The sequence below is a fragment of the Micropterus dolomieu genome, linkage group LG21 (genome assembly GCF_021292245.1).
Source record: "Micropterus dolomieu isolate WLL.071019.BEF.003 ecotype Adirondacks linkage group LG21, ASM2129224v1, whole genome shotgun sequence".
Classification (NCBI taxonomy): domain Eukaryota; kingdom Metazoa; phylum Chordata; class Actinopteri; order Centrarchiformes; family Centrarchidae; genus Micropterus; species Micropterus dolomieu.
In genome coordinates this window covers 11,614,708-11,642,221 of record NC_060170.1, presented here as the reverse complement: position 1 = coordinate 11,642,221, position 27,514 = coordinate 11,614,708, and the positions used below count along the sequence as shown (strand labels likewise).

At 38.8% G+C, this 27,514-nt stretch overlaps 1 protein-coding gene across 1 annotated transcript in view; it reads right to left on the bottom strand.

The window, feature by feature from the left end:
• LOC123959826 (kinase suppressor of Ras 2-like) overlaps positions 1–27,514 on the bottom strand; it is a 59,043-nt gene that overhangs the window by 19,068 nt on the left and 12,461 nt on the right. The window contains exons 2-10 of the mRNA XM_046034126.1: positions 25,253–25,425; positions 11,077–11,146; positions 9,716–9,799; positions 9,301–9,386; positions 8,101–8,121; positions 7,722–7,831; positions 4,868–5,036; positions 3,669–3,710; positions 924–993 (exon numbers count right to left, since the gene is read on the bottom strand). Coding sequence (XP_045890082.1) covers positions 924–993; positions 3,669–3,710; positions 4,868–5,036; positions 7,722–7,831; positions 8,101–8,121; positions 9,301–9,386; positions 9,716–9,799; positions 11,077–11,146; positions 25,253–25,425 — 825 coding nt within the window. The remainder of the gene's footprint in view (positions 1–923; positions 994–3,668; positions 3,711–4,867; positions 5,037–7,721; positions 7,832–8,100; positions 8,122–9,300; positions 9,387–9,715; positions 9,800–11,076; positions 11,147–25,252; positions 25,426–27,514) is intronic.

The following is a 27,514-nucleotide window of genomic DNA, read 5'->3' as shown; positions in this document are numbered from 1 at the left end:
AGAGACCCTGATCATCTCACTTTGCTGCTTTAAAAAGCAAGAATTCCTACAAACATTTTTCACACCTTGCGCAAAACTGGCAGGAAAGCTTTACAGTTCAATGTCTGAATGTAAAATCATAATGATTATGTTAATGAATGTTGCGCAACACCCCCAACAAACCCCATTCTATTCAAACACACATGCAGGCTACTGTGATGTACTGTATGCATGCCATAATTTGCAGCCCTGTATTTTCTTCTGTTTCTTATAATTTCCACACGTTGTTGAAGACATCACATACAGTTTTTTTGTAATCCAAATACATAGTACCTTAATTTAAAAACCCATACCATTCTTCTATCTATGACCTTTTCAAGACCATGTTGATATTTGGAAAATAAGATTAACAGTGGCATTATTTGCAAACGACTGAACCATTACAATATATGGGTACAGTCCATATTTAATCACAATTGACCATCCACCTATAGATGGAGGTTCTCTTGCCCTGTTTCTTGTGATAGATTGAGATCCTAATCTAATTAACATCTGGGTCGAAAGGCATCTCATCACTCCTACTCCTCTTCCGGTTGTTTTCCCGTGACTGCTGGCTTCCTCAAAGAGTCAGTGAAAATCCAGTTGGCATCGCAAGTGTAGCGTGAACTAAAGGCCATGCTAACATTAGTGTCTGAGTATTCGTCATGTCGGCCCTCGCATTGAAATTGTCACCCAAATATCTGTGCTCCAATAAGTTTGACTTGGCCTCTGACCAGCAGCCACAGAGAAAAGGAGAAGAGGGAGGAGGAGATGAGGGAGCATGTAGAGGAAAGGAAGAAAACTGAGGAGAGATGGGCCTGATGAAGATCAAAAGTACTTTCTTAATTTCTGTAAAGGCAGACATCTGATTTTACTGAATTCCTTGTGTAATAGATTCTACTCACCCTGGTTCAGACAGGACAGGGTGCAGGATGACCTGCGGGGCTCTGCTTGGAGGAGCTTCTGGAGCAACATCTGAGGGTATTAGAGTCACAAAACATTAAAGTTGCATTCTGTCTTAAATCCATTTTAACATTGTTTAAAATTCTGTCCATGTTTTAGAAAGGACACAGAAGCTATATGTAGAATAAATTTATCTCCATCTTAAGATGGAAGATAAGATAGAACTTTATTTATCTTTTGTTTATTTTTTATAGGAATGGTTGTTGTTGCTACAGAGATACCACATAGAAGCAGAAACTGTAATAGGTCAGCTTGGGCTGCTTGTGTTTTCTCTTAAAAGTTTCTGATAGATGAAGACGAAGATTTTAGATTGTGAAGACAATATAAATTAAGGTGAAGAAAGGCTCAGTAGTCTTCTACTTTTCAGTAACACAAGTAGAAAAGCCATCTCCACTGCAAACCTCCAGCTCACAGCTATCGTTGCTCTCTGTCATAATGAAAGTAAATACACCGATTACTCATATAACAGAGTAAATTAAATATACGGTCCGACATACGATACATCCGTCTAGAGCTGCAGTGGTGCTATCCATGGGTGAAATTTGATGCTGAACTATAAATCAAAGCCTATGTTGAAGGTATTCACGGTGGTCTGCCATTAACCCCGAACTTCCAGTATAAATCCAAGGTTTGCAAACACCCAGGGTACCATAGGGCAATAGTGGTACGCCACTTCCCTCTGAAACTTTTCTTAGTGCAGGAGGCCATGTGAGAGGACTGGTGTCTAAAATATACTCTGTTTAATCAAAATAAATTTGTGAACATCCACCACATGTAGAGTAGCGATCTTGGCTATGCCGACAAAAAAATTGTCTGCCACAGAACATTTTTAAAGAAACTTTCTCTCTCTCACTTTGTGATTATGGTTCAATTGACCACATTGGTTCATTTTTACATATGTACTGGGAATGTCCTGGTGACACAAGATTTGAGAGGCTTAAATCCTTCTAATAGACTTTATATCGAAATACTTTGTTAATGATTATTTATTGGCATGGTCATATCAACAACAACATGTTTTTTGCAGGGCTTGACAGTGTAACAGAAGCCAGGTGGGCTGTGCAGTGATTAAACCTCACTCCACGACGCCTTGAGAGATGCACTAGCGACTAATGCTAGTGCCTGGGACTGGTTGCAACAGCAGCATCAAATTTATCATATAATGATGCATTTAGTGCCTGACAAAGGTTCTTGACTAAAACGTTGCGTTTTCGAAACACTTAATGCAGACAGAGTGCTGGAATTTAACTGTCTTTCCTATGTATTTATTATTCTATGCACATGGTGTGCATTATACACCACTTTACTTGAATGTAGAAAAGGAAATGTTAGATATACAATGGAACCCCCCCACACACACACACACACATTATCCTAACCATACTGAATTGCTATATTTTTTTGTTGACATAATTTGCATGGAAATAATGTAAATGTAATCATGGTGGGAATGGTGGCACACTGTGGTACGGACAAATATGATATACAGTATGTGTTGCTACACGGCAAATGGGATATCACTTTGCTGCACCTTCACATCATGTGTTTTTAAAGCATGTAGAAAACATGAATTAAACACATTTAATGCGTCCACATAAAAGGATGCACAGTACATACAGCATGTTATATCATCAGAAAAAGAGAAATAGCAAATTGAATTATTTTTGCTCTTCTTTGGAATCACTCCCGTATAACATGTAAGATTAGTAAGGTCAGCTGTTGCGTTGTATTTACCTCTGAAAGACATCAGAGGATTTCCTGCCACGCTTGCTGACTGTGTTGGCACACTCTGACAATTTGTGACACAAAGTGGGAGCCACAGAAAAAAAATCCCATTGTGGCACGGTGCATTAGTAGCTGGCACCATCCGCTCACAGCAAGAAGGACATGGTTTTGTTTTCTGTGTGGAGCCTGCATGGATTTACTCTAAAGACCAGCAAGCCAGGAGGCTTGGAGGCTTTAAATTGGTCAATGGTGTGAATTTTAGCCAGTTTTTATGTCTGTGATCCCTGTGACAGTCTGACAACTTCTGCAGGGTATTCCTACTTTCTACCCAGCAATGAGCACTTAAATTAATACATTTTAAATCAGATTGTAATTGCCCCTGGGGGGCTTATGTAAATGATTTTTTTGTTGTTATTTTCAGGAGCCAGCATTTACAGTAAATTGAATATGACGTAAATGGTGGCATTAGTTCCACTTACAACATAATGATTTTAGATTGATGGGACTAACAGTAAGTGGTAGTGTTTGACCATGTCGTTCTGCAGCTCATAAAGGTAGCTGATGTAATTTATCTGAAAACAACAATATGTGTGGCTACAGTAATCACAACCTGCATACTGCTGCGTGTCCTCTATATTTATGCATTTCCAAAAACCTGTCTCCGCAGATCTCAATTACACCTCATTCCTTTCCTCACACCACTCAAGGTTGTCTTGGCTGTAATAACCTGCCAAATGAAAAAAGACTGTGGTACCAGTGTGGGAAAAAGCAAAGAGTCTGGGCACTGACAAATCATTAGGAGACCCAAATGAGACCAGCAATGAGTGGGTGTAGGGGCCAAGAGTTTTCAAGCAGGCAGGAGATGAAAATCACCACCAACATCAAAAGAATGCTCCTCCTCCTTACTTTTCATGGGCTGGTTGCAGTGCATTATGGGTAATGATCAATTATGAGGTACTTACCTGGGAAGATGAACTGTTGTTTGTATTTGAAATAACTGGAGGCTACGGTGGAAAGAGACAAAAGGAGAGCTGGAGTTTGATCTGAAGTCATGTGGACTTTGTTAGTTCAGCATTGACACTCAAATTAGTTCCAATAGAGATTATAAACACAGTACAAACAAAAAATATGTTGTTGATTAGCCATTTGAACTCTCTCCACATTTATTCTGAAAATTACAACACAGTACTGTGACTGTATTATTTTTTGAATTGTACATGTTTTATGAACTATAGTATTGTTCACGTTTTTAGCCACGCTAGCAGCATGGCCGTGGGGATGGCAATGTCCGTCTGTCGGTTGGTCTGTGAACTTTAGCAGAAGGGAGTTACTCACTCAATTTCACTATATAGGCTGTTATATTGGGACAAAATTTGGTCCAGACTGAAATATTTCAACAACTATTTGCTGCATTGCCTTTAAAGTTTGCACAGACATTAATGTATCCTACTGACTTTTGTGCTCCCCTGACTTTAATGACATTTGGTACACAAATTTATGTTCCCCTCAGGATAAATTGTAATCACTTTGGTGATCCTCTTGACTTTTGGTTTAAGACCAAAAACCAAAAACCTGCTAAACTAATCCCATTTTCCATTAGCCTCTGTAATTTGTGTTTGTTTAGCAATTAGCAAATGCTTATATGCTACACTAAGAGACAGAACATGGTGAACAATATACCTGCTGCATGTTAGCATGCAGGCATTAGTATTTAGCTTAAAGCACCGCTGTGCCCTGGGTTGGAAATTCTTAGTCTTGTTTGCTTGTATGTCCACAGGTTATGTACTTGTGTTGTTTTTCTTTTTCTTACTACTATTTGGGATAATCATGTTGTAAATTTGGAACCACAGTTCTCATAATGCTTTAGGGAATGCAAGCAGGGAGTATAATGTTGCCATGGACTCCTATATTTGTCGTAAGTCAGGCTGAATTAGTTATTAATAGTTTGCTCTTTAACTGTGGAAACAGACAAGTGTCAATGAGTTACTTTTGATACTTAAGAAAACTAAATATTCCCAAACTTATTTTTAGACATTTATCCAAGATGGACATAAGATGTATTGATATATTTGTAAAGTCAAGGCTGAGGGTTAACTGCCTTCTCTATGACAAGCCTGTCAAATATTTAATTTGTGTATACCGGCCATGCACATTCAAATACCTGTCAAGTTGAACTGTTTCTGTTGCCGTGCTGACTGTGGGGAGGGATGTAGTGGCGAGGGAGGCGTGGCACTGCTAGGCAGGGGAGGAGCCGGGGAGGATGGGGTGGAGGAGGTGGTGGATGAGGGATTACTGCTGGAGTCTGGTTGGTACGGGACTGGGATGTGATCCTGAGAAGAAACATAAAAAAGAAAGGTCAACAAAAAATCTACTTAAATTTCAATACTGGTGATTTTGCAAGTTTTAGTTGGTTAATCACAAAACGCTTGCACTCTACTTTATTGTTGGCCTCTTACTGAATCATAGCACAGTTTCTAGATTGATTTTCTACCTTCCAGGCAGCACTTGGTTTTCATTAATTTCAGTACAATATGAAAATCAGCTTGCAGAGACTTGAAACTTGCCTGACAGAGGTAATCCATCACAATGAGCAATATGCTGCCTTAACTTTTTTTTTGACATCTTATGTTATTGTTGTGCAGTTGTGAACAGGAAACATTTTCAAACCCCCTTCTCAGTGGTGCATTCAAGGATGCTCCAACATCCGCAAAAATCTTAATTTGAATCAGGAAAACTACTTAACATACATGTTCTCATGATATCTGTGCATATTTCAATCATCTTACTTTGAGTGATCCAGCTGTTCACTTACACCGATCTGCTCTCACCATGACCTCTGTTAATTAATTATCTTTTTGCTCTGAGAATGCAAAACAGTCCTTCTTTGGGCTGCTTTTGCCTTCTTTCATCACGGTCAGCACCAGATTGAAATCCAGGTCTAATCCAACTGCTAAGTAATCTGCTCATCATCAGTTCACAGCTGAAGATGCAACTTTTGGATGACGTCTCTTTGTACCTACTCAATTTTCAGATCTACATCACAACCACCGTCAAGACTCCATCAAAGTTCAACTCAAGTAATGGATAAATATAATAATTTCATAATAGAGTCTAATCAACCATGGAATATTTGGGTTTTTATTTAATAATAACTCACAAATAATCTATTATTACTTAGACAATAAGTCTCTCCTGATTGTACAGACTCTGCCTAAAAAGCACTTTATTAATTACATAGTTAGAATATTTCTTTTACAAAAGACAAACAGTATGCAAACATTGGTGTTGTGGGGGGAAATGACCATTTTTCTTCTATTCAGTAGTCAACTCTTAAATCTCAGATGTCAGAGCAACTTTGAATGCATCAGCAGTTAAAAGCTTCAAAATTTACCTTGCTCTTAACTGCAATGTGATGATGACATAACTCAACAACAGACTTTCAATTTGATGGATTCTCTTCCTCAAGCAAGTTACAAGTCTCTGCAAATCAATTTTTGTAGCCCACTGAAATAAATGAAAATCAATGGAGATAGGGAATCAATCTGAAAAATGGTCTGAAATGATGTATGTAAAGTACATGCAATTTGGAATGAATGAGCTAAAATGGGTGTATAAACATGGATTTTATCGATACAAATAAAATCATGGAGTTCCACTGGAAATAATTATCAGCCATAGGAAGTGAAAAATCCTTTGACAAATTGCAGCAGAAAGTAAGAGAAAACAGTTGCATAAACATGTGTTGCTATCCTTTAAACAATTAAATATTTACTAGGTCGGGTCCCATCAGAGATTATGAAAGCTTTAAAAATGTCCTGCTCTAAAAAACCTGATTGCAGTTACATGATTGCACTGAATGAGTCATTGAGTCAATGTTAAATACCAGTAATTCACCAATCACTTGCCGCATGCTGAGATTTCAAGGTGTTAAAACATATTCTCAACTGTGCAATGAGAAGAATGATGCTTTGAACAACTAAACAGTGACCTGTGCTGCAACTGATTCAAGTTATTTTCAACCTGGGCCATAATTTCTGAATGTTTAAATATACACGGGGATAAAATATTTTCAATTACGAGTAGTTGAGAATCATACAAAATGCAATATTTCAAATATGTCAACATAATATAAATATTTATATGTTCATAATATTTATGGTAAAAAGGTGTGTTTTCATTTATTTTAATATTACTTCAATCATGATATTTAGTACCTTGCACTTCAGTACTACCTACCTAAACTACCTAATCAAGCCAAAAATCTTCTTGCACGTGCATTTTTATTGATTGACGCAATTTATCTACTATCATAAATACATATTTAAGGCAGTAGATCATTGTACATTAAGTATAGACAGTATCATGGTGTTTTTTCTTAGAACTCCTTGACTTAAACAAAAAACATCCTGTAACCCCCTCAGAGGTCTGAATTTTAAACCCATAACCTTGAGAATAAAAGCGTTTTATTTGGTTCTACACACATTTATGTTCATGATGTCAAAACAGTGAAGGAGTATCTGCATTAAAGAGTTTCAAACACAACAAAGAATAAACAAACACATACACATTTCTTAAAACAGCACCAAGAGTGATAAAAAACATATTTCCACATGATCTGGTTATCCTTTAGTAGTACTCTAAAAGGACAAGTTGTGCATTTCTAAATGTATTATTTTCACATGTTCACACACAAACACACTTTCATAAAACTCACATTTGGTTCACAAGATTCCCATCATAGTGTTACGACTGTGGAAATCTTTTGATAAACTTTTTTTCCTCTGGAACTGAGAAACTGTTAGATGTGCTGGCTGGAAAATCTTCAATGTATGAACACAATTCCATCTGTGTAAACATCAATACTGCTGAAGATATTTTCGTACGGTTTCATGATCCCCTGGGAAAGGCACGATGACGCATAGCCATTTTCAATTCCCCCGAAAAACTGAAGAAATGTGATATGTAGGACAGGTTACGCACATATTGTAATATATGGTTTATGTTTTTACACTTACCTTGTTGATTTTGTTGGTTTTGGGGAGCGTCTGACTGATGTGCAGGTCTGTGTACCTGAGTGGGTTGTTGATGTCACATGGCACTGATTCGGTCCGTACTAGACGAGCTACTACAGAAGCACAGTGAACAATGAAGCACTGTGGGAGACCGACATTAAACAATACTCGCCTAATAGCTTCAGGAAAATAACGAGAAACTCTTTATCAGGCCCTGCTTCTAATGTGAAAAACTGCTCTTCCTTGAATACCATCCATTTGTTATCGCATGCATACACTTTGTTAATAAAAAAGAGTTTCCTTAAGCAAACTATGTCATTAAGAAACTGTCACTTTCTCTTTACTAAAGCGGGATATAAGAAGTATAATTAGTGTTCTTTACCTTGAGTTGTTCCTTGGTGGTCTTATTTGAGGGAGAAAGGGAGGGGGGGGGGGGGGCAGAGAAAGGACATAAGAATCTCAATTTTAATAGCAGATAATGTGAATTCTTTCACTGCTGTCTGTGGCACTACAAACAGTGCATGACGCAGTCACATTTGTCAAACCTAAGTGGCTTAATTAATCAGCAGATAACCTTCTATCTGCCTAAACCAGCAGAGGCTCTTCAACTTTTTTAAATAGGGACTCGACAGAGAATGTTAATATGTGAATAATCATGATTAGCTCCAGCCAAAGGTACTCCAAAACATCCACAACCACACATGATATATTCTGTACTTAACACGTTTAGGAATTCTAAAATGTGACATTGTGATTTACCAAGCAGCCAGCCTATATTTTGGAGGTATTTACTGACCATCAACAGCTGGTTTAACATTAGCCATTGTGACTGCACGCAACATGTGGTTCACACATAATCCTCGGAACAAAACCAGGTGATCCCTGAATGTAGATAAAGCTAAGACACAACATGAAAATCATTACTGACGGGCCTGTTTCCTGTTCCTTGGGAGGTGCATCACTTCCCCACACCTCCAGCCCCTGCACAAAACTAACACGTCTCAAGGTGTGCTCTAGAAGAATATTTGTTAAAATTTTTTGACAGGATGACTGCATACAAAGTTAATAGAAGACAAACACAAATTTGCCCAGGATAACACAGGTGAGAAAGCATCTGCAAGCTGCAAATGTTTCAACTTGCGTATTAATTTTTGCTTATCCTGGGCCTTCATGACACACATCTATTGGCTTTTATAGTCGGTATACTGGCAGTTTGGGGGGAATCAACATGGACTGCACAGCAGTCAAATTTCTATCTGACCATTCTATCCACTGAACACATAAGAGTTATTAATCATTTAACCCCACATCAAACTCCCAGTAAGACTGAAAACAAGCTCAAAATATTGAAGTAACAGAATGTGGCATTAACTGTAATGTAATTACTGAATTTCATCAACACTGGAAATGACAACATACTAACCTTACTTAGAGAATCCATCATCATATTTTTCTTTTAAAAAAAATACAATTAATCTTGTTTCCAACCCAGCAAATTCAGGTAACTTCATTCACACATAATACATATCATATGACACCTGACTAATGAAAGCTAAAAAGGAAATAAATAAAAAAAGAATACCTTTGAGGGATTCTCGTCCGCCTCGCTGTATGATCAGTAAATGGCAAGGTGGGGCTTCTTTGGTGCATTTGTTGTGGCACTTCAGCCTGAGTCAATACAAAAGGGCAGGACATTTGCTTAGTGTTTATCTTGTTCATCTTGTTGTTGTTATTATTTTAGTTTATTTACACAGCAATGAAATCTATGCAAAGTGGGAGCATTAACATGTAGACAAACAGCTGCTAATTTATTCAAGTGAGATAAAAACAAGAGTTCATAAACATGTGTCCCCTAAAAAAACAATCAAAAAAGAAATACAAACAAAAAACAAGCAAGACAACGCGCAAATTTCATAAAATAATGACAGAGATATCAGTCAATATGTATCAGACACACTACTACTGTACTTAAGACAAAAAACAGTCTCGATACCTACTTGCAGTTTTTACATTTCAGTCCAAACAACATTCCCTTTCCGCATACTATGCATGTCTGTGACATCCAATACTTTGTGGAAAACCTGCAGGCAAAAGAAGAGAGAGTGAGATAAGGACATTTAAAAAGACGTCAGACGTTTCAGCTCATTGCACATCTATATGACATGTAAGAGCTGTGGATTACGGTGAGGAGAACACTGCTTCTGACCTTTTGCCTTTCATAACATTCTCTCATTCTGACAGATGCCGTTTGCCAACGAGGGCCTCATATTCCCTGTGTAACCTTTCTACGAGGATAATAGATGCCTGAAGACGCTACTTCAGTGTTTACCGTCCTTACCTCCCTCACCTGCTGATTTAATTTGGGTCCATTTCATTTTCATCTTTCAGTAACCCTGTGCGATTCAACGTCTTATACAGTCACTCTGCAGCGCAGGACAGAGGTCATAGGGTTTACATGAATACAACAATCAGTCTGAGTAATGGGAGCTTGGCATCCTGCGCCACTCTTAAAGGGTCCAACACACTTACTTCTCAAACAAACAGATCCATGAAGTGTACTCCACAGTAGCAACCAATTACCTGCACACACTGATTGAGCGGTTCGAGCACGTATGCGACTATTGGCTGCCTGGCTGGCAGCAGTGCCGCTGGCTGGCTAATGGTAGGTGACTAATGTAGTTTGACAGAATCCAAATCTCTTTATTAGGCCCCACCTTCGCCTCAATTGAGAGGCACGACTCAATCCAACCCCTGTCGAATTTTTTTGTGGACTCTGGCTGTCAAATATGAACAATGATGTGACATTAAGGGCAGATTCTGCATAAAGAAATGTTCTTTCAGCACAATAGAGGCCTTAAAACCAAAGTGGTGCATTGTGCACCAGTCACGCAAATATACTTATCCTAACAGCCCAACAATGTGATCAAGGGCGCAGATTAGAAATATACAAATTGGCACATCAAGGATATTTTTGGATGGAATCATAGCATTTCTCTTAAAACCAGCCTTAATCTTCAAATAAAGGCTATATGAATTACATCTGCGCTGAGTTTGGCTGCATATAATGAGGCCTGGAGCTTCTCTTATCACCTCACTTACTTTCAGCAGGCATAACACCCACGTTCTGGAGGTTGCTGAGATCCCACAACTAATACCATATTGTTTTACTTTTTAGATCACTAGCGTTTGGAGTCAAGCGGGGGGAGAGAGAGAAAGCAGACAAAGAGACAAAGAGAACTGAGATGAGTTATGCAGGACACCATTTTTTAATTGGACTGGAAATCTATCACAGACATATGACTGTATGCACATAGGCAAACTCCCACATCCTCAGCCCACACACTTTCCTTTACTCTACCTGTGTTTTATTGAGTTTCCCAGATCTCTTCGGGGAATCTGTGGGGACCAGCGAGGCACTGAAAGAGTGTCTGGAGAGGAAGACACAGGAGAGACAGGAGGTTATGATTTTCATTTTTTTAGATAAATGATAATACTGACAGAATGTCTTTCAGAATTGACTAAATGTCTTTATTCAACATTCATTAAGCACATAAGGCATTTCGGGGAATGGACTGATTTTGTAGCAACAAACTGACATTTTAAAGTCAGACTTAATCAGCAGTTTGCTACTCAGTAAATAGGATAGATAGATGATGGATGGATAGATAACTAGATAAATAAATACAGTAGATAGATAGATAAATAGATAGACAGACCAATAGATAGATCGGTACATAGATGTATAGTGTATTCTTAGGCCCATGGGCTGAAACAGAATCAAAATGTCTGAACTGCCTGTTTGAATTGTTTGAGTTTGTTTGTTTAGGCTACTTTTGTGCTACCTGCAGTCCCTTGTGAGGCACTCTCAGCTTCAAAAGGTGTTGACAACAAAAAACATTCGCTTGGTCCATTAGTGTTTGCAGTGACTGAGCAGTCTGATACATTTATGCACCACCTCTTAATACCAGGTGAGAATGAAAGCCTACACAGCATTGCCTGTGAAGGCAACGTGTTCTCTCACATTTTGAGAAAAAAAGTACATTACAAGAAAAGAAGTTGCAATATTACGAGATCATCATTTGTGATACTTTTAAGAAGTCTATATCCCCTATAGGCCTACTCTGCTGTGAATTAGCCTTGCTGACATGGCAGTATCCCCTTCAGACCGTGTGACAGATTCCGAACCGTCTGGAACTGTACGGATGAGACAAGGAGGTGGAAACTAACTGAACACACTTCTGGTCAGGCAGAAATCTCACCACAAATCCACACAAATGTTAACTTCAGCACCTGTGGTAAAGTGCAGCTCACAGTCCCAAAAAAGTTTAGTGTGTTATATAATATAAAGCAGATTTGTGCTTCAGTTTTTAAATGTTTTTGCAAAACAAACTCTACCAGCTATGTTCCCACTCTGTCACAAACTGTCTGCAACTCACAGCACCACTTGAGGGCCCACTTGATTACTATCCAGGCGGCATTGATTCGCACTGAGTCGACGTTATCAGCTATACATTTGTTTTTCACTGCATTAGAAAATCGATGTGTGGCTTGAGAGCGTGTGAAAAGTGTCAATTGTGTGAGTCTCACGGTCCATGCGTGAGAGTTGGCAGCTATGATAACATGCTGTGTCACTGTTTGCTCAATGTCATGGACTTTGTCATGGTATTGGATTTCTCCAGAATTGCTTATCCCACCTTTAAGGCAAGTTGTATGTGTATGTATTATTGAAGCATAAATTGTTTTTTTAAAAACAGACTGCTATTCATAAGCGTACACAAACACACACCGTCTCATCTCTCATCCTTCGCATCTTCTTGGCTGTCACTCCCAATTTCGATTGGAAGATGTGTTTTAACAGCTCAGTCAATAAATGTGTAGCTTGGAATTGCAAATAATACCACTGAGAAGAGGAAAGGATAGCCAGATAGAGTCAAATATGTTATAATTGAGTAATTTTCCGTGGACCTTTATGCAGAGTTATTCATGAGCATTATGTTACTTTGAAGCTGGAAATGAGAGGGGAGTAGAGGGGACTTGAGATGTGTGAATTTGTGTGTGTGTGGGTGGAAGAGATGAACAATAAATTGTGCAACAATTGTGAGGATAAAGAGAGAAACACAAGCAACAGGCCTAGAAGTTCTTTTCTTACTGTATCAAACTCCTAATACCTTGAAAATTGAACTGTGGGCTGAGGTGTGCACTAAGACTGATTTCCTTATAAGAGAAAAGAAGAGGTTCACTTCAATTAAGCCTAGAGGAGAAAGAGATATGAGTTGGTTTCAGCTGGAAATCCCACAGTATTGCAGAAAAGAAGGTTGACTCACTGGTTCAAAGTTTTTCAAGTTTCTAAACTGGTAAATCTTAAATCCAAAGAAGGCGCTGCAATTATTATCTGAAGTTGGCCATGATCAACGTTCCTTTTTAATAAGTGTATGTATGATCAAGACATTCACTGTCCTAGAAGCTTGCTACCGTAGATACTTTTGCTCTGTATGGAGAGAAACACGGAGGTTGTAAACTTGCCCGAAGATGTGAACCGACCTGACCAGGGTGTACCACACCAAATGTCAGCTGGGATTGGCTCCAGCTCCCTCATGATCCTTAAGAATAAGCAGGTATGGCTAATGGATAGATGAATATTCTGTCCCCCATGTACTATATCTATGTAAATGTTGTAGACAAAATATTATAAACACCTTTCAGTATAATACAGTGCAGTACAACACCACCACCCACTATGGCCTCAAAAATAAACATAATAAACATAAAGTATAATTATCACCTTTCTGGCAGTGTCAACAAAAACTGAATATGTATAAGGTAAGCTTATTAAATTAGAAGTGGTTTCGGAGTGGAAGGCATTAGACTGTGCAGGTGTACCTAATAAAGGGACTAGTGAGAGTTCATTGTTCATCAAAGATTTTTTCTTTTGGGGGAAAATTCTAGCTCACATAATCATCTCATAGTGTTCATGTACTTTTTGTAATTTGCACTTATTTTCTCTCCCACTTTTTAATAATGATTGGTGCTAAACTGAAGATGCAGCAGATAAGAGACATAATAAGTATTTGTATGACTCAAATTTTTCATCTGGTGTGGGCTCAATCAGTCCTATTAATGGATTACGAGGCTGGAAGTCATTGACTGTGCTAATCTCATGGCCCCGGTGCCGTGTAGCATTTCCTGGTTCCTGAAACACCCTTCCTCCCTCCTCCTCCTCCAGGCTCTCCAGAGGCTTGGTGTCTTCTCTCCGCACTCCGATGCATCGCTCAATTACACTCAATCAACCTGATAACTCAATACAGAGGGGAAACTGACATCATCTGCTTCTTGTCGGCCTTATTGGCGACTGGCAGATGATTGGACTTGTCGGGGGTGTGGTCAGGGCTATTTATCATTTTGTGTGTGTGTTGCTGATGTCTGTCTTCACCAACAATCTTTGATGATGCTACCATCCCTCAAAGAACGGGGGAGTGTAGGCTTTTGTCAGTAAGTACTGAAAAGAACAAACTTATACATGCTCACACACATTACCATCAGATAAAGAAGCATATTCTTGAGAAATGACAGATTACTTGAATCTTTCCCTGTGAAGAACAGCCATTGGATGTTAAGTCCGGTCAGAACTTATTTATGAGCAAGATGAAATAAAATTTGAGCTACTAATATGTTTTTGTTGAATTTAGGTGTATTAATGTTGATATCCTTTGGTTTGGTTTGCACAGATTGATGCAGTTTTTGGCTTTAAGATTATATTGACTAATTTATTGTTATATGTTTTATGACTGTCCTTTAAGGTTATTTCTCTAGTCGTATTTATTGGCAGTGGCGGAGTCCGCCCTTCCTTGGTGGTGGAAGATCGCCTACCTAACAAGAAGGATTCACAGGGAAAACAGAGCACACATTTTACCCAGTGCAATTTTGTCTCATTGCTATCAGCCTCTCTTTTTACTGTTTGCTCTCTTTACACCATGTCAGGGCTGCATTAAGTTACTGCTAATGCAAACAGACTGCTGCTGCTTCACATGAAAAGCGTTCAAATCACAAAACACTGGGTGGATTTTATTGTGAGTGAGCAGTCACAGGAAACACAATGCAGCTACAGTGAGGAGTTAGATGAAGAGCTTCAGGCGACACCTCCAGCTTTACTTTACTGTGTCTTACTGTTACTACTCACCAATACTCGCAGCTCAGATGAAATCAGATCACGTTTCCAATTATTTTGACTGACTTCTTTCTTTAAACAATAAAGAGTTTGCTTGGTTGCACTTTAAACAGATGCACAATTTAGTCTTCTGTTGTATTTCTCACAAAGTAGCTGCTCAAGTAATGTTGTAGAATTAAACCTCACTTACTGAGGTAACCACAGGTGTTGCCAAATCAACCAGAATCTTGAGGCTTACAGCTTTAACATCTTGGGATCATGCTGGACTGGTGCACTTTGCAGATCCATAAATACATCTAATAAAAGCAAAAAACCTCAACAAACCCATGACAGTGAGATGCGTCATGCTCCTCTGGTTGTGGATTGTGTTATCTTTGTCATGCCTAAAAACATGACATTTTTATTTCTGGTGCAAAACAAAACATGTAAACAAAACATGATATCTCAGTAGGCATGAGGGCAAAATAAATGCTGAACAGAAGTTATAACTCACTTTTAATGAGACAACAGACATGCAGAAACAAAACTGAAGTGGAAATGAAAGGCACATGAACGTTTACTTGCTCACACACAGGTGTCATACAAACATCCAGTCACATGAACAAGGCAAAACCACGGAAACTTTAGAACATGCAGAATCAGCGTACCAAGATACACAAGGGTGTGTAGTTTAAATTTGCATGTGTGTTTGTGTGTGTGTCCATGTGACAGATGAGTGCAGGAGCCGAGAATCCCCAAGGCGCCAGACAACAGTGTCCTACTCCATCGTCTCTGATTGGTCTCAGCCTAATTAAGCCGAGGTCTTCTTTCCCCGTCCTCAATTGGCCGTTCACATGACACACAGCAGGCCATGGGGTTGAGTATGCTGTGTCTGTGTGTGTGTGTGAGTGTGTGTGTGTGCGTGCGTGTGTGAGTGTGTATTGTTGTGTGGGTTAAAGAGAGAAATGTAACTACACTGAAAGATAAAGGGATATATCTTTCTGTCTGTGCGTGGGTTAAACAGAGGGGGGGGGGTGTGTGTGTATGTGTACAAAGATAAAGGGACTACTTGAGTCTAGGAGCCTATTTCAAGCCAAACATAGTTTATTTGACGTTAGTCTGAGATGCCTCTCTAAGTGATTGACTGAGCGTTAAACACCGCTATTCCCCATGGAGGAGAGAAAAAAAAAACCCTACACAAATTGGAATTATTCTTATTGTCAGCGTTGTCACCAAGTCACCTCACCCACACCTCCTCTTGTCAGTATCAGAATCACCAAGTTCCTCCAGCTCAATGGGAACAGTGTGGCACTTTGTCAGTTTGCGTAAATGCTCCAATTAAACGGTTGAATGCATCAACAGCATAACTGGCGTGGCACCATCAAGAGACAATTATTAGCTTAAGATGGGAATAGCAAACAATAAAGGCCAAAACAACACTTGAATGCAACATGCCTATGAGAAGCCTGTTTAAATAGAAAGGAGTAAGACATACATTCAGTTGGTATATATACAGTGGACTATGCAGAGCAGCAGCAGAAGTGAACAGGACTGTAAAAGATGTGTGGGCGTTTGCTGCACAATGTGCTGTATTATAGCACGAGTGTTATATGAGCGATATGTTACAGGCTGTTGCTCACTGCACTCTCATCATTTCTCATCCATGTGTTTTGGTGAAAGTACAGAACTGAACAAGTATTTATCTGGAGTGGCAGCAAGAAACAAACTAATAGAAGGGTGGATATAGTTTTTTTTTTTCTCTATCTGATAAACAAAGATGAGACAAAGCAAGGTTGCTCAGTTGCTATGGCAACGGCTACACGCCGATCAGCCTTTTAGCAGAATATTGTGCTGTCATCTTTGACGAGCAAGCACACACATACGCGTTTACCATTAACACACATGCTCACACAAAATCACTGTGCTAAACTGACAATAGCAATCACAGCGCTGGAAAAATAGAAATTATATTGGATGAAACAAGTATCTCCGCAAAGCCTTATATATGGTGGGAGTCTTTTAAGACTGGTGGTTGAAAGTGTGCCAGTGAGACAGAGGGAGGAGGGAAGGGAGAACAGATGATGCCTGAAGGCCATATGGCTCGGTAGTGACTTCCTCAGTTGAAGAACTCAACTAGCTCAGAGCACGCAGACGAGTAAGACAGAACAAGTTTTGGTGGTGGGGCCAATCTGACGTTACGGAAGGCTTTCAGGTGACGTAATGCACCCTTTGGTGGCCGTATCAAAAGTCCTGCCATAGTCCATAACTCTTGGACAACACAGATCTCTTATTAGAACTGGGCTCCTTCTCAACAGCGTTCATTTGCCTTCTGTGTGTTGTCGTATCAAATTTTTAAAAAAGACCCTAAAACTGGACTGGAAAATGCTTTAGTGGTGCTGACAGATGGGAAGCTCAAACATGCATGCAACATTCAATGTATCATGACCAAACATTCAATGTATCATGACCAAACAGAGCTATCTCCTACAGCACACAGCCAGCTGAAATATAGAGAACAACTGAGCTGATTAAGCTTTAGTGGCAAGTTAAATGTTGTTAACATCTTTGTTTGGATTAGCCGAGGTGTCAAGTTACAACTCAAACGTCTTAAGAGACTAAACTCTAAATTATCGTTTCATGTAGCAGGAGGTTTGCATAATTCAGTGAGATCAGTGGGCTCCTGTGCACTAAGTAGATGTAGTAGTGTCACAATGTTCACAAAGACTCCTCTGACTTGTGACACTGTTTGTAATATCTACCCTAATTAGTAATCAACATAATAACCTCTTTGTTGATATATTGGTGTTTACGACCTCTTCCGCAGGGCTTCATTATTTGGAGTGAATTGAGAACTTGATGTGAGAGCTCTCTGCCAGAAAGAGAGTTTATACAGTCCCACCTGCAAAACATTTACTACCTGTTCCTCTCTCTGATTCCTCCCCTCCTGTCTGACACACCGATTCATTTCCTCATGCATACTGTCGATATCAAAGCACATACACGTAAGCATTCATTTGCAGAAGTTTACATCTTTAGAAACATCAAAATCTCGATCTTAGATATTAGTTTGTTACCCAGACATGATCTTTAATATGACCACTTTTATGATCAATCTTTCTTTGATGTAAGGACAGAGACAGCAATCTCTGGACATCAGAGATTCATCTTCAGCACAGAAGAAAATCTATAGGCTATGCTTACCTTCTTTATAGCACTCGCTGTGGAGTTTAAGGCAGCAGTCAGGTTGTAAACAGTTGCACTGAAAAATGTAACGTGGGCTACATTACTGCAGTAATCACTGATCAATGATCAGTCATTTGTCATGTGGTGATTAGTTGCACCACTTGAAAATTCCTTTCATAGTTATCATACTGGAGACGGTGATGAGGATGATTTTTGGGGCATCTAATAAGAAATGTAGTTTGAAAGTGATTTTTTCAATATTAGCTGCATATCATCTTATTAAACATGAAATTAGCAAAACATTTTTTATGTAAAATCTAAAAATGTATAGTCAGACAACTGTAGATCTCCAAAATCATTATTACTATGTCGTACTGTGACTTTACAATCACAGGTCCATTATTGCCAGCGGCATTTTGTCCTCATCAGATTACAGCTCAATAACTATATTTAAAAATCCAATGTAACATGTAGCTATAGTAGGGGATTCCAGCACTTTATCATTCATTAAGGAAATTTAAGTCTGGTAGTAGGCTAAATGATGAATGAGCTACACTGAATAAAATGTAAAGTAATTAACTTATTGACTCCTTTCTCCACACCTGTTTTCTAGTTAAAGATAAATGGCACGCATTCATATTTCTAGCACCACACAATTAAAATAGAGGCTCTGCTCTTTATTAATACATTGCCATGCTGAATCTTGTATCAGAGCTTCACTGATGATTGCTTTTTTTTCATCACCAGGTTCAACATATTCAGGGTTGATTGAACAAAATCGGATCAGCTGTTCTGGAAACACTTTCCCATCTTAGGCTTAATCGACTCAGACCTCAGAGTTAGGCTCAGTTTGTTAAATCTGCTTTCTGAAACAGGGCCCTGATGCCGCAAGAATAGATTAAAGAGTAAATAAAAAGTTACAAAATACAGAGAAAAACAAATAAATAAGTTGCACAATCGGAAAAAAAAAGTTTCAGCTTAAAGGGATAGAAAGATTACAAGTTCAACAGGTTAAGTTAAATGTTAAAGCTAAAACAACAGAGACAGTAATTACGTAGTAATACTCATCGTCTTTGTTTTTTTAAAGGTGCAGCAAATTTAAACAGAAAAGACATGGAGAAACCTTATTTTACCCTCTGGGTACATTTTTGTTTAGCTCAGGGCTGCTGCCATTTAAAAAACGGCACAAACAGAAAAACAAAGAAACTCAAATAAGCCAAAAGTCAAACAGACATTAATTACATGTTGTTCCCAGCAATTACAATTGTAATCAACACCAACACAAATTTGTTTTAGATTTCATCAAATAAAAAGTCATCAGCATGCTAATCTAGGTGTATCCTATCAGATAAAATGTTCTTGCTCTAAAAAAATCACGTTATGGAAGTGAAGATACATTTTTTTCAAGAGATATCTACGCATATCTATGCTTGGCTCTCCAAACTTGAAGCAACATGTCAACCTCCATTTTTCTCATACCTACAGAACTATGAAACAATGGCTGAATGATGACCACGCTGATAAAACTTTACTAAAATACTGAATCGACACCAGCCTCAACTATTCTTCTCAGGTAGCTCTTCTTCCTCACCCTGTTTTAAATTTAGCCGTTATTCGTAGCCATTATTTATTTGTCAATTCTCAAAGGGACCTCCATAGAGGTGCCACACTTGGTTGCTAGGAGATCTGTGACGCAAGTGCAAAGCGTCCACGCGAGGTTAGGGTGAGTAGGTGACGTCGTTCAAACACGTAGAAATAAAGAGAGTGAGTTGTGCACAAAGGGTATGAAGAACATTTAAGCCATTTATATCTACAAGCACACACTCACAGACTCCCACATTCTCTCTCTGTATCTCACGCAGACACACACACACTCAAACAACCCATCAGTTTTGCAGCAGGTGTGTGTGATGTGTGTGGGCTAGTACTATATGGGGGTGGAACATATCAATATACATACACACTAGTACCTCAACCACGTACGTACCTGCCTGCCTAACTCACACAGCACCCTACCTAGTTAACCTGTGTAAGCAGGTGTGGTGTGAAGTGAAGCTACAATGGTCAGGTGTGCTGCACTATTGAGCAATGTCTGACTCTACACGTAACACTAAAGAGAACAGTTCTAGTTACGTGTAGAGATACGTGTGGTGCTGTCGGTTCCAGTGTGGTGTATCAGTGCAGCTTATATGATACCCTTCACTTCCACCTAATCCCTTGACACAGTCTCCTGGGATGGCTGTATTTATCCAGGGAGAGAGAGAAAGAGAAAGGGATTTAACGTTTGTTCAGCATCCCGCGTGTTATTATTTCAAGTATGTGTCGCTTTTATTGTGTATTATGTGGGAGTTTTCAGGTGATTTAATGAAGGTAAAGACAGCGAACGGCTGTGCGTAATGGCACTGTGCTCTGGCGCAGCACTTAGAGGCTGCAGATTTATCAACATTTCAGTCCTGCTGCCTTCAGAGCAACACAGTTGCACTGAGTGACATGTTCTTCTTTTACCACCATGAACACAGCACCCAACACAGTCCCCAAGAAATATACTATTTAACCATGTTTGAGTAACATTTGCTAAAAACTACAGTTGCTAGCCGTTCTGTGAAGTTACTGAGATGAAGCGTATATTTGTGACTCTTCTGTTTAAAGATCTAAATCTTCAGCCGGGACATTAGGAAAGTAGAAGAAAGCTTGAAGAGATGAACACATTGTTGGTCTTGGTCTTTCCATTAGGTTTGTTTACAAAAAGTAAAATATAGAAAAATACCAGCCTTATCCTTCTGAATAGATTAAATATCAGCACACAATATCAGCTATCTGCAGATTTAATACAAAACTATCTGCATCTTTTTCAGAACCCAATTATGAGCCAAACACCCCCTGAACAAAGATACACCAGTGTGAATCTTTTATGTAATCTAACCATATCATTACTAGACTATCACAAACAGTATCTCTAGGTGGAAGGCCAAACAAACTCATAGGAAGGCTCTGACATTTCAGCTTAGACTGAGCACTGACTCATCCCAAGCAGAATGCGTTTGGTCACCTCAGACAGTCTTGTGGGTCCTCCGTGTGTTTTGATTCAGATGACTTGAGAGATGAGTGATAATGCTTTTGGCTGGAGGGCCCTGACGTATGAGACGGCAGTGATACTATAATCCCAAACATAGACCCGGGACGGATGTTTAACCTGGCTTAGAGGGTGTACACCCGCTTGTCCACATGATCATGCAAGCGTTCACACACAAACACACACACACGCCATTCTAAAATAAGTGCTGTAGATCTTCAGGTCTTATTTTAGAATGGTGTACGTGAGGAGGTCCACGGAAAAAGAAAGCTATTTCATTTTTTCTTATTTAAAAGAAAGCACAATGAGCACTGACTGATCAGATGTTTTTCACTATTTTTGTATTACTATTTGGTCAATACCTTATATCGACTACATGGCATCATATTTACTTTTTCATTTTACCAAACAATACACTTTGAACATCTGGATAAGAACAGAAACAGCTTTAATTATTAAGCAAATGAAAAACATAAATAACAAGAAATCTTTGTTAATGAGTAGGTGGAAAGTGGGGTATAGTATATCTGCAAAACAATCATTCAGCTTAAAAGGTATTGAAAGATTCAGATAGAAGTTATACAGTTTCAGTTAAATGTTGAAGCTGTGGCAATAAAGACAGTAATTGCATCATCCTTACTTAAAAAGGTGCAGTAAATTAAAACTAAAATTAGACAGAGAAAAGAGAAGGAGTAACCTTATTTTCCCCTCTAGGTAGATTTCTATTAAACCCAGAGCTGCTGCCTTTAAAAGAACAGCACAAACAAGAAGCCGAAATAATGGAAATAACAGCCACTTGCATGTTGCCTACAGCATTACAACTGTAATTGACAACAGCACAAAGTTTTTAGCAGTCTAACCTGCATTTGGGAAAACTATGAAGCACGCCTGGGGGAGAGGCTCTTATTAAGGTGAGAAATCAGAGGAGATATTTCTGAGCTTGTCCAGCAACTCCTCCCAGAAAGCCTGAAGGAGTACATGAAGCGGTAGGACTCCTTCAGCCTTCAGAGCCGTCCACAGTGAATGGCTTATCTCAGATTTCAGGTATACAGGCAGGTTTCCAAACCACACTGTGATACCCACCGTGTCTAATAATGCGTTCTAGTACAGCAGGATAAAAAAAGCAATGTGTACTTCCTCCAACTCCTTAAAACTCTCCATCTACGTAAGAAGTACTATCTCTGCTGTAGCCTGGAGCAGACACTGTTAACTTGGACGCTCCAGCTCAGTGGGCTGTCAGTATGCACTCCCACAGATGTACAGGTAGAGACACGGGAGATGGCTTCATTGTGAATGACTGCAGGTCTGTGATCATTATTTACAGCTTTGTGATCAAATATCATGTCTTTATTCATTTAACATTCAGATTTAGATACTTGAATTTCTGTCTAGGGGTTGAAGGGCAATAAACTGCCATCATTAACTTGCAGTCCTACAAAAAAACCTTTTCAATACTTATACTTTAGGTGTAAAGTTGGGATATTTACTCACATGTAAACATATTTTCTCACATTTTCACGTTTAAAAAGTGGTGCATTTTACTGCCTAACAAAGGTCAGTTACCAAAACTATGAAGGCCTTATTGGAGCAAAACAAGCGGCGAGTACCGGTGACAGTGGAATTTACCTTGAATGTACCAGAGCAAAGCAACTGAGCACCTTGAACATTGAAATTTGTAGTTTCTTCATTGCTTCACTGAAGACGCACAGATCCTATTCTACAAATCACAAATTGAGAAACTCCCCTGTATCAAAAATGTGAAGCCATGGACAAAATTTGCACATCCTCAAATGTTTATGCCAATTCATGCATTGAGAGTTGTACACTTGTAGAATATTTCCTCACAGAGTTTTAGGGGGTGTTTTTCTAGCACAGACATAAGTTAATAACTGCTTGAATCTGTAAATACATATGTTGACATTTCCCTATGCTGATAAAAACATGTAATTCAAATGGGATTATGATTCTTTTTTACTGTTGCAAATTGCATATAAAGTTGTATATACACATAATGTCCAGAAGCCATGGTGGAATTAGCAGGTAAACATCCACACACACACACACACACACACACACACACACACACACACACACACACACACACACACACATCAACGATACCCATGACACTGGCCTCTTCAGATTTCCTGTAGTTAATAAAGTGTATTACTTAGTATTACTACGTGTCCATGAGTGGTGCAGCAAGGCACTTTGAAGGGACACAAAAGGGTTAAGACTGAGAAATAAAGAAAATAACAAACTTAAAAAGGTAGACAGATCTTGTCTAGCCCAGTATTAACACACTTCTCTTCAACTTGAAATTTAAGTAGTTTTTTTTGTGTTGACTTCTGTCTATGCATGATGTTGCTGAAGCTGTAAACCGAGCTTGCCATTAGGTCAACTACCAGTGGCTTACGAACTACATTTTCTTAACATTTGATTAACATCAAAATGAGTGACTACGACTTTAGTGCGAGACAGAGTAGGTGGTACACGACTTTCATAAAAATGTCAAGTGGAATGTGGCAAGCCACCTTTCCGTCTCAGTAACAATGGTGACACTAACAACAGTTGGTTGCAGTATTGTTTGAATGACACAAGCTTGGTTTGTTTATTGACAGGTGAGCAATTTGTCACTCACAAAATCACTATTATGAAACACTTGAAAATGTGGGCCTAGAATCCCCTTTTAGAAGAAAGGCAGTGTAGTTAATTGAGTAAGAATACAACCAAAATGACAAAGAGCAAACAGTTCATGGGAAAGTTTTTTAAAAACTGATGCGGAAGTCTGATAGCCAGCCTGTAAAGCTCATAACAATGTGTTCCTATCTGGTAAGAATTGTCATGTCATCATGCTGCCCAAATTCAACACAAAGGCTAGCAACTCACTAAATGGATCAAGAAAACCTGATGCAAATTTCTATTAAGGCACCCTTCATTAAGTGTTTATAAGCTATAGTTTATGACTACGTAAATGGTTTACAAATAATTTACTAACGCAGGATATCGAGTATCTCATGTTCTAATAAATTATCATGTCTGCAGTTGTGAATCTTAATAAGTAATATATATAATATATCATAATAATGATGATGATGACGATGATGATGATAATAATAATGACTAATAATGAATAATTACTCAATAAACATTACTTATTATTATTATTATTATCATCATCAACATCAAGCTGTTAAATACAACTTATAAACCCACTGCGAAGAGTACCTTTTAGAAAAATGCATTGAAAAAACTTTTCACTATGGTTTGGACCAAACATAACAAATGTGTCCTTGTTCTGCTATTCTTAGCACACATGCACACATTAGCAAGTGAGACTAAATCAATAGATCCACATTTACCTGCAGGGACTTTCAACATCTGTATTTTGCAATTCATGCACATTTGTATCTGTCAGCCCTGTCATGCATATGGTGTGTGATTATTCCATGGCATGCCTCTACCAACAAATTTGCACTTCTTTGCCCCATATACATACATTAGTCAAGGTCTACAACTATTCAACGCTAAGTGACGACCATTCATCACTGCTTTAATTGACACAACCTCCATTATTTCTCATCTCCTCCTCAGTCTAATGGCTTCCACAGAATGCCCATAATGCATCAGCCAATAAGGCTGCCAATGTGCAGCAACACACCACCCCGGGTATTATGGTGCGGTCTGATTATTCATTTGTAACATTTTCCAGCAGAGTTGTAAGTTTATATTTAACACAATTAATTATAGTGGTAAGAATGACTATGGGCATGAGTGTGTGACAGAGGTCAAGACAGGAGGTTAAAAACAAGGTGAGACTTCTGTTGCAAAGCTGATTCTAGGACAACGGTAAGAAAAATCCTAAAATGTATTCCACAGGCGTAAACGGATTTGTCTTTTAAGAGATAATAAAGCCAGGTTCAGTTTTTTTTTTCAACTCCACAGTGCATCAGACCTTTTGACTTAACCTAGCAGAGAGCCGAATAGCGTCCCAGAATGGAGACATTGCCTGAGAACCAAATAAGCAGATGTCAAAAAAAGGGATGAGAATATGAAAGAGATTAAAGGCATTAAAAAATCTAATTTCATAAAAGCTAGAGTGTGAGCTGATTAAAAAAAGAAGTGTTCACTTACTTGCAGAGGGTGTTTCAGCATGGACAGGAGGTGTGGAAGGGATGAAGGAGGGGAAGAAGAAGGACCGCAGAGATCGTTCGTTGTGGAGGGGTGAGCGCTGCGTGGGCAGATTCTCACAGCTGCCCACACTGCTGTGGATCTTAAGGTTCAAGGGTTTGGTCTTCTTCTTGGCTCTGAGGGAAACAAGACAAGAAAAGAAAAGTGAGGTTGACAGATACATACACCAAACCAGTTTAATCAAACTCCATAGCTTTTTTTTCTCCTTATGGTAAAACAATGCCATTTAAAACGATAGTACATATCTGCACAGACACAATCTCTCTGTGTGTGTGTGTGTGTGTGTGTGTGTGTGTGTGTTTGTTTCTGTTATTAATGATGTTATTAATGTACTCTAAACTAACTAACTCCCTAACTTACACACAACTTAAACACTGTATGGAAAGTTCATGTGATGTCCAGCTATTCCTTGTTTTGTTGAAGGACAAATTCAAATTAAAATGAAACATAAACCTGTCCTGGCCATTTTGTTGGTAAAGTACAGTATATTTTTAGCCATGTTGGTTGGTCAGTGTTGTCAGTCAGTCCACTACATTTGGCCTAGAGTGAAATAGTTCAACAACTATTGGATGAATTGCCATGACATCTGGTGCATACATTTACGGTCCCCATAAGATGAATTCCAATGATTTCACCAGACTGTCCAATACACATACTATTTGTAAAGCCAAATGCACACACTCTGATTAACTTGTAATTTTGCACTTACTTACATACTAACTACAAAACCGCTACAATATAACGTTTTTTGCGCAAAGAAAACAAACTGTAGGTGCTATAGCATACTAAGCCGGAGTAAGCATGCTGTACTGTAACAACATAATTATGGGATTAAGTGATCGTGATACTGTGTGTAAGGTGTCATGTTCCTAAGCTGACTACAAAGTGGCATCAGGCCAGACAGAAACAAACTGCTGGTGTTTTGTGTAACATTGGTGTTTTAAACGGGTTAGGAACTAACAAAACGAACAAAACATCATGATTACCATTAGCATGTTAGCATGCTGGCATTAGCATTTAGCTCAAAGCACCACTGTGTCTATGTGAGCCTCACAGCAGCACTAAGATGGTTGCAGACTCCTGGGCTGGTATTTATCAAGCTTCTCAAAGTGCCATTTTTGTCTTCATTGTGCTAATAATTCAGGAAATTTACTCCTACTTTCTACTAACCTATAGAAGAATAAAAGCAAATTTCTTAATGCTAAGAATCATTCTTACTCTCCCAGCAGTCTCTCAAGTAGTTAAGAGTAGGGGTCTGAGGTCTGAGATGCTTAATAACTAACTGTTAAGTGCAGCTTTGAGCCAAGAATTCTTTTATTCTTAAGTCAATTCTTAGCAGTGTTCTTATGAGTAATTCTGAGAAGCTTGATAAATTCGGGCCCTGGTCTTGTTTGTCCTTAGATGGCTGAAAAAATGTAGACAACAGACAGGAAATGTGTCTAGGGATGTCTGGGGCATTTGAAGGGATACCCACTACTCCCCTTCTTTTTTTAACTTAAAAACATACAAAATGTATGTGTGTCCTCTTCATCTTTGGTGAATTACCTTTATTGTAAATCAATAAAGTATTTATACTATTTCAACAATTTTTTCATCATTTAAAACATCAACAGTAACCATATGGGTTTAGTTTCAAGCAGAATCAAGGTGCAAAGGCTTCAGTCACAGTCACACAGGATAGATGGCAATTTCTCCACCCCCAATTCTCCCTATAAATAGAACATAAAGCAATGCAGCTGCAAGACATGTTGCATTTTCAGTTTGTGCTCTGACTCTGCCTTTATATGGAAAAAACTCTTGGCTCATATGAGTTCTATCATTATTATTTTCTCCACCTACACACACACTGCATATGCCACAGCTGAATGCAACAAGTTCACACCAGCACTTGGGGGCTGGAGGGGGTATGACTGTCACTCTGGTGGACAAAGCAGGGCACAAGAAAGTGAGAAAGGTGCACTAAAAAAAGAAAATAACAATAATGCAAAATAACTTGTGAAAAGCACTGAACACGTTTTTCCTATGATCCACTATGGGACCTAAAATCTTTCTTTATTTTGTACAGTGGGGGAAATAAGTATTTGACCCCTTGCTGATTTTGCAGGTTTGCCCACTTACAAAGAATGCAACGATCTATAATTTTAATCATATGTACATTCTAACAGTGAAAGACAGAATCCCAAAGAAAATTCCAGAAAATCACAT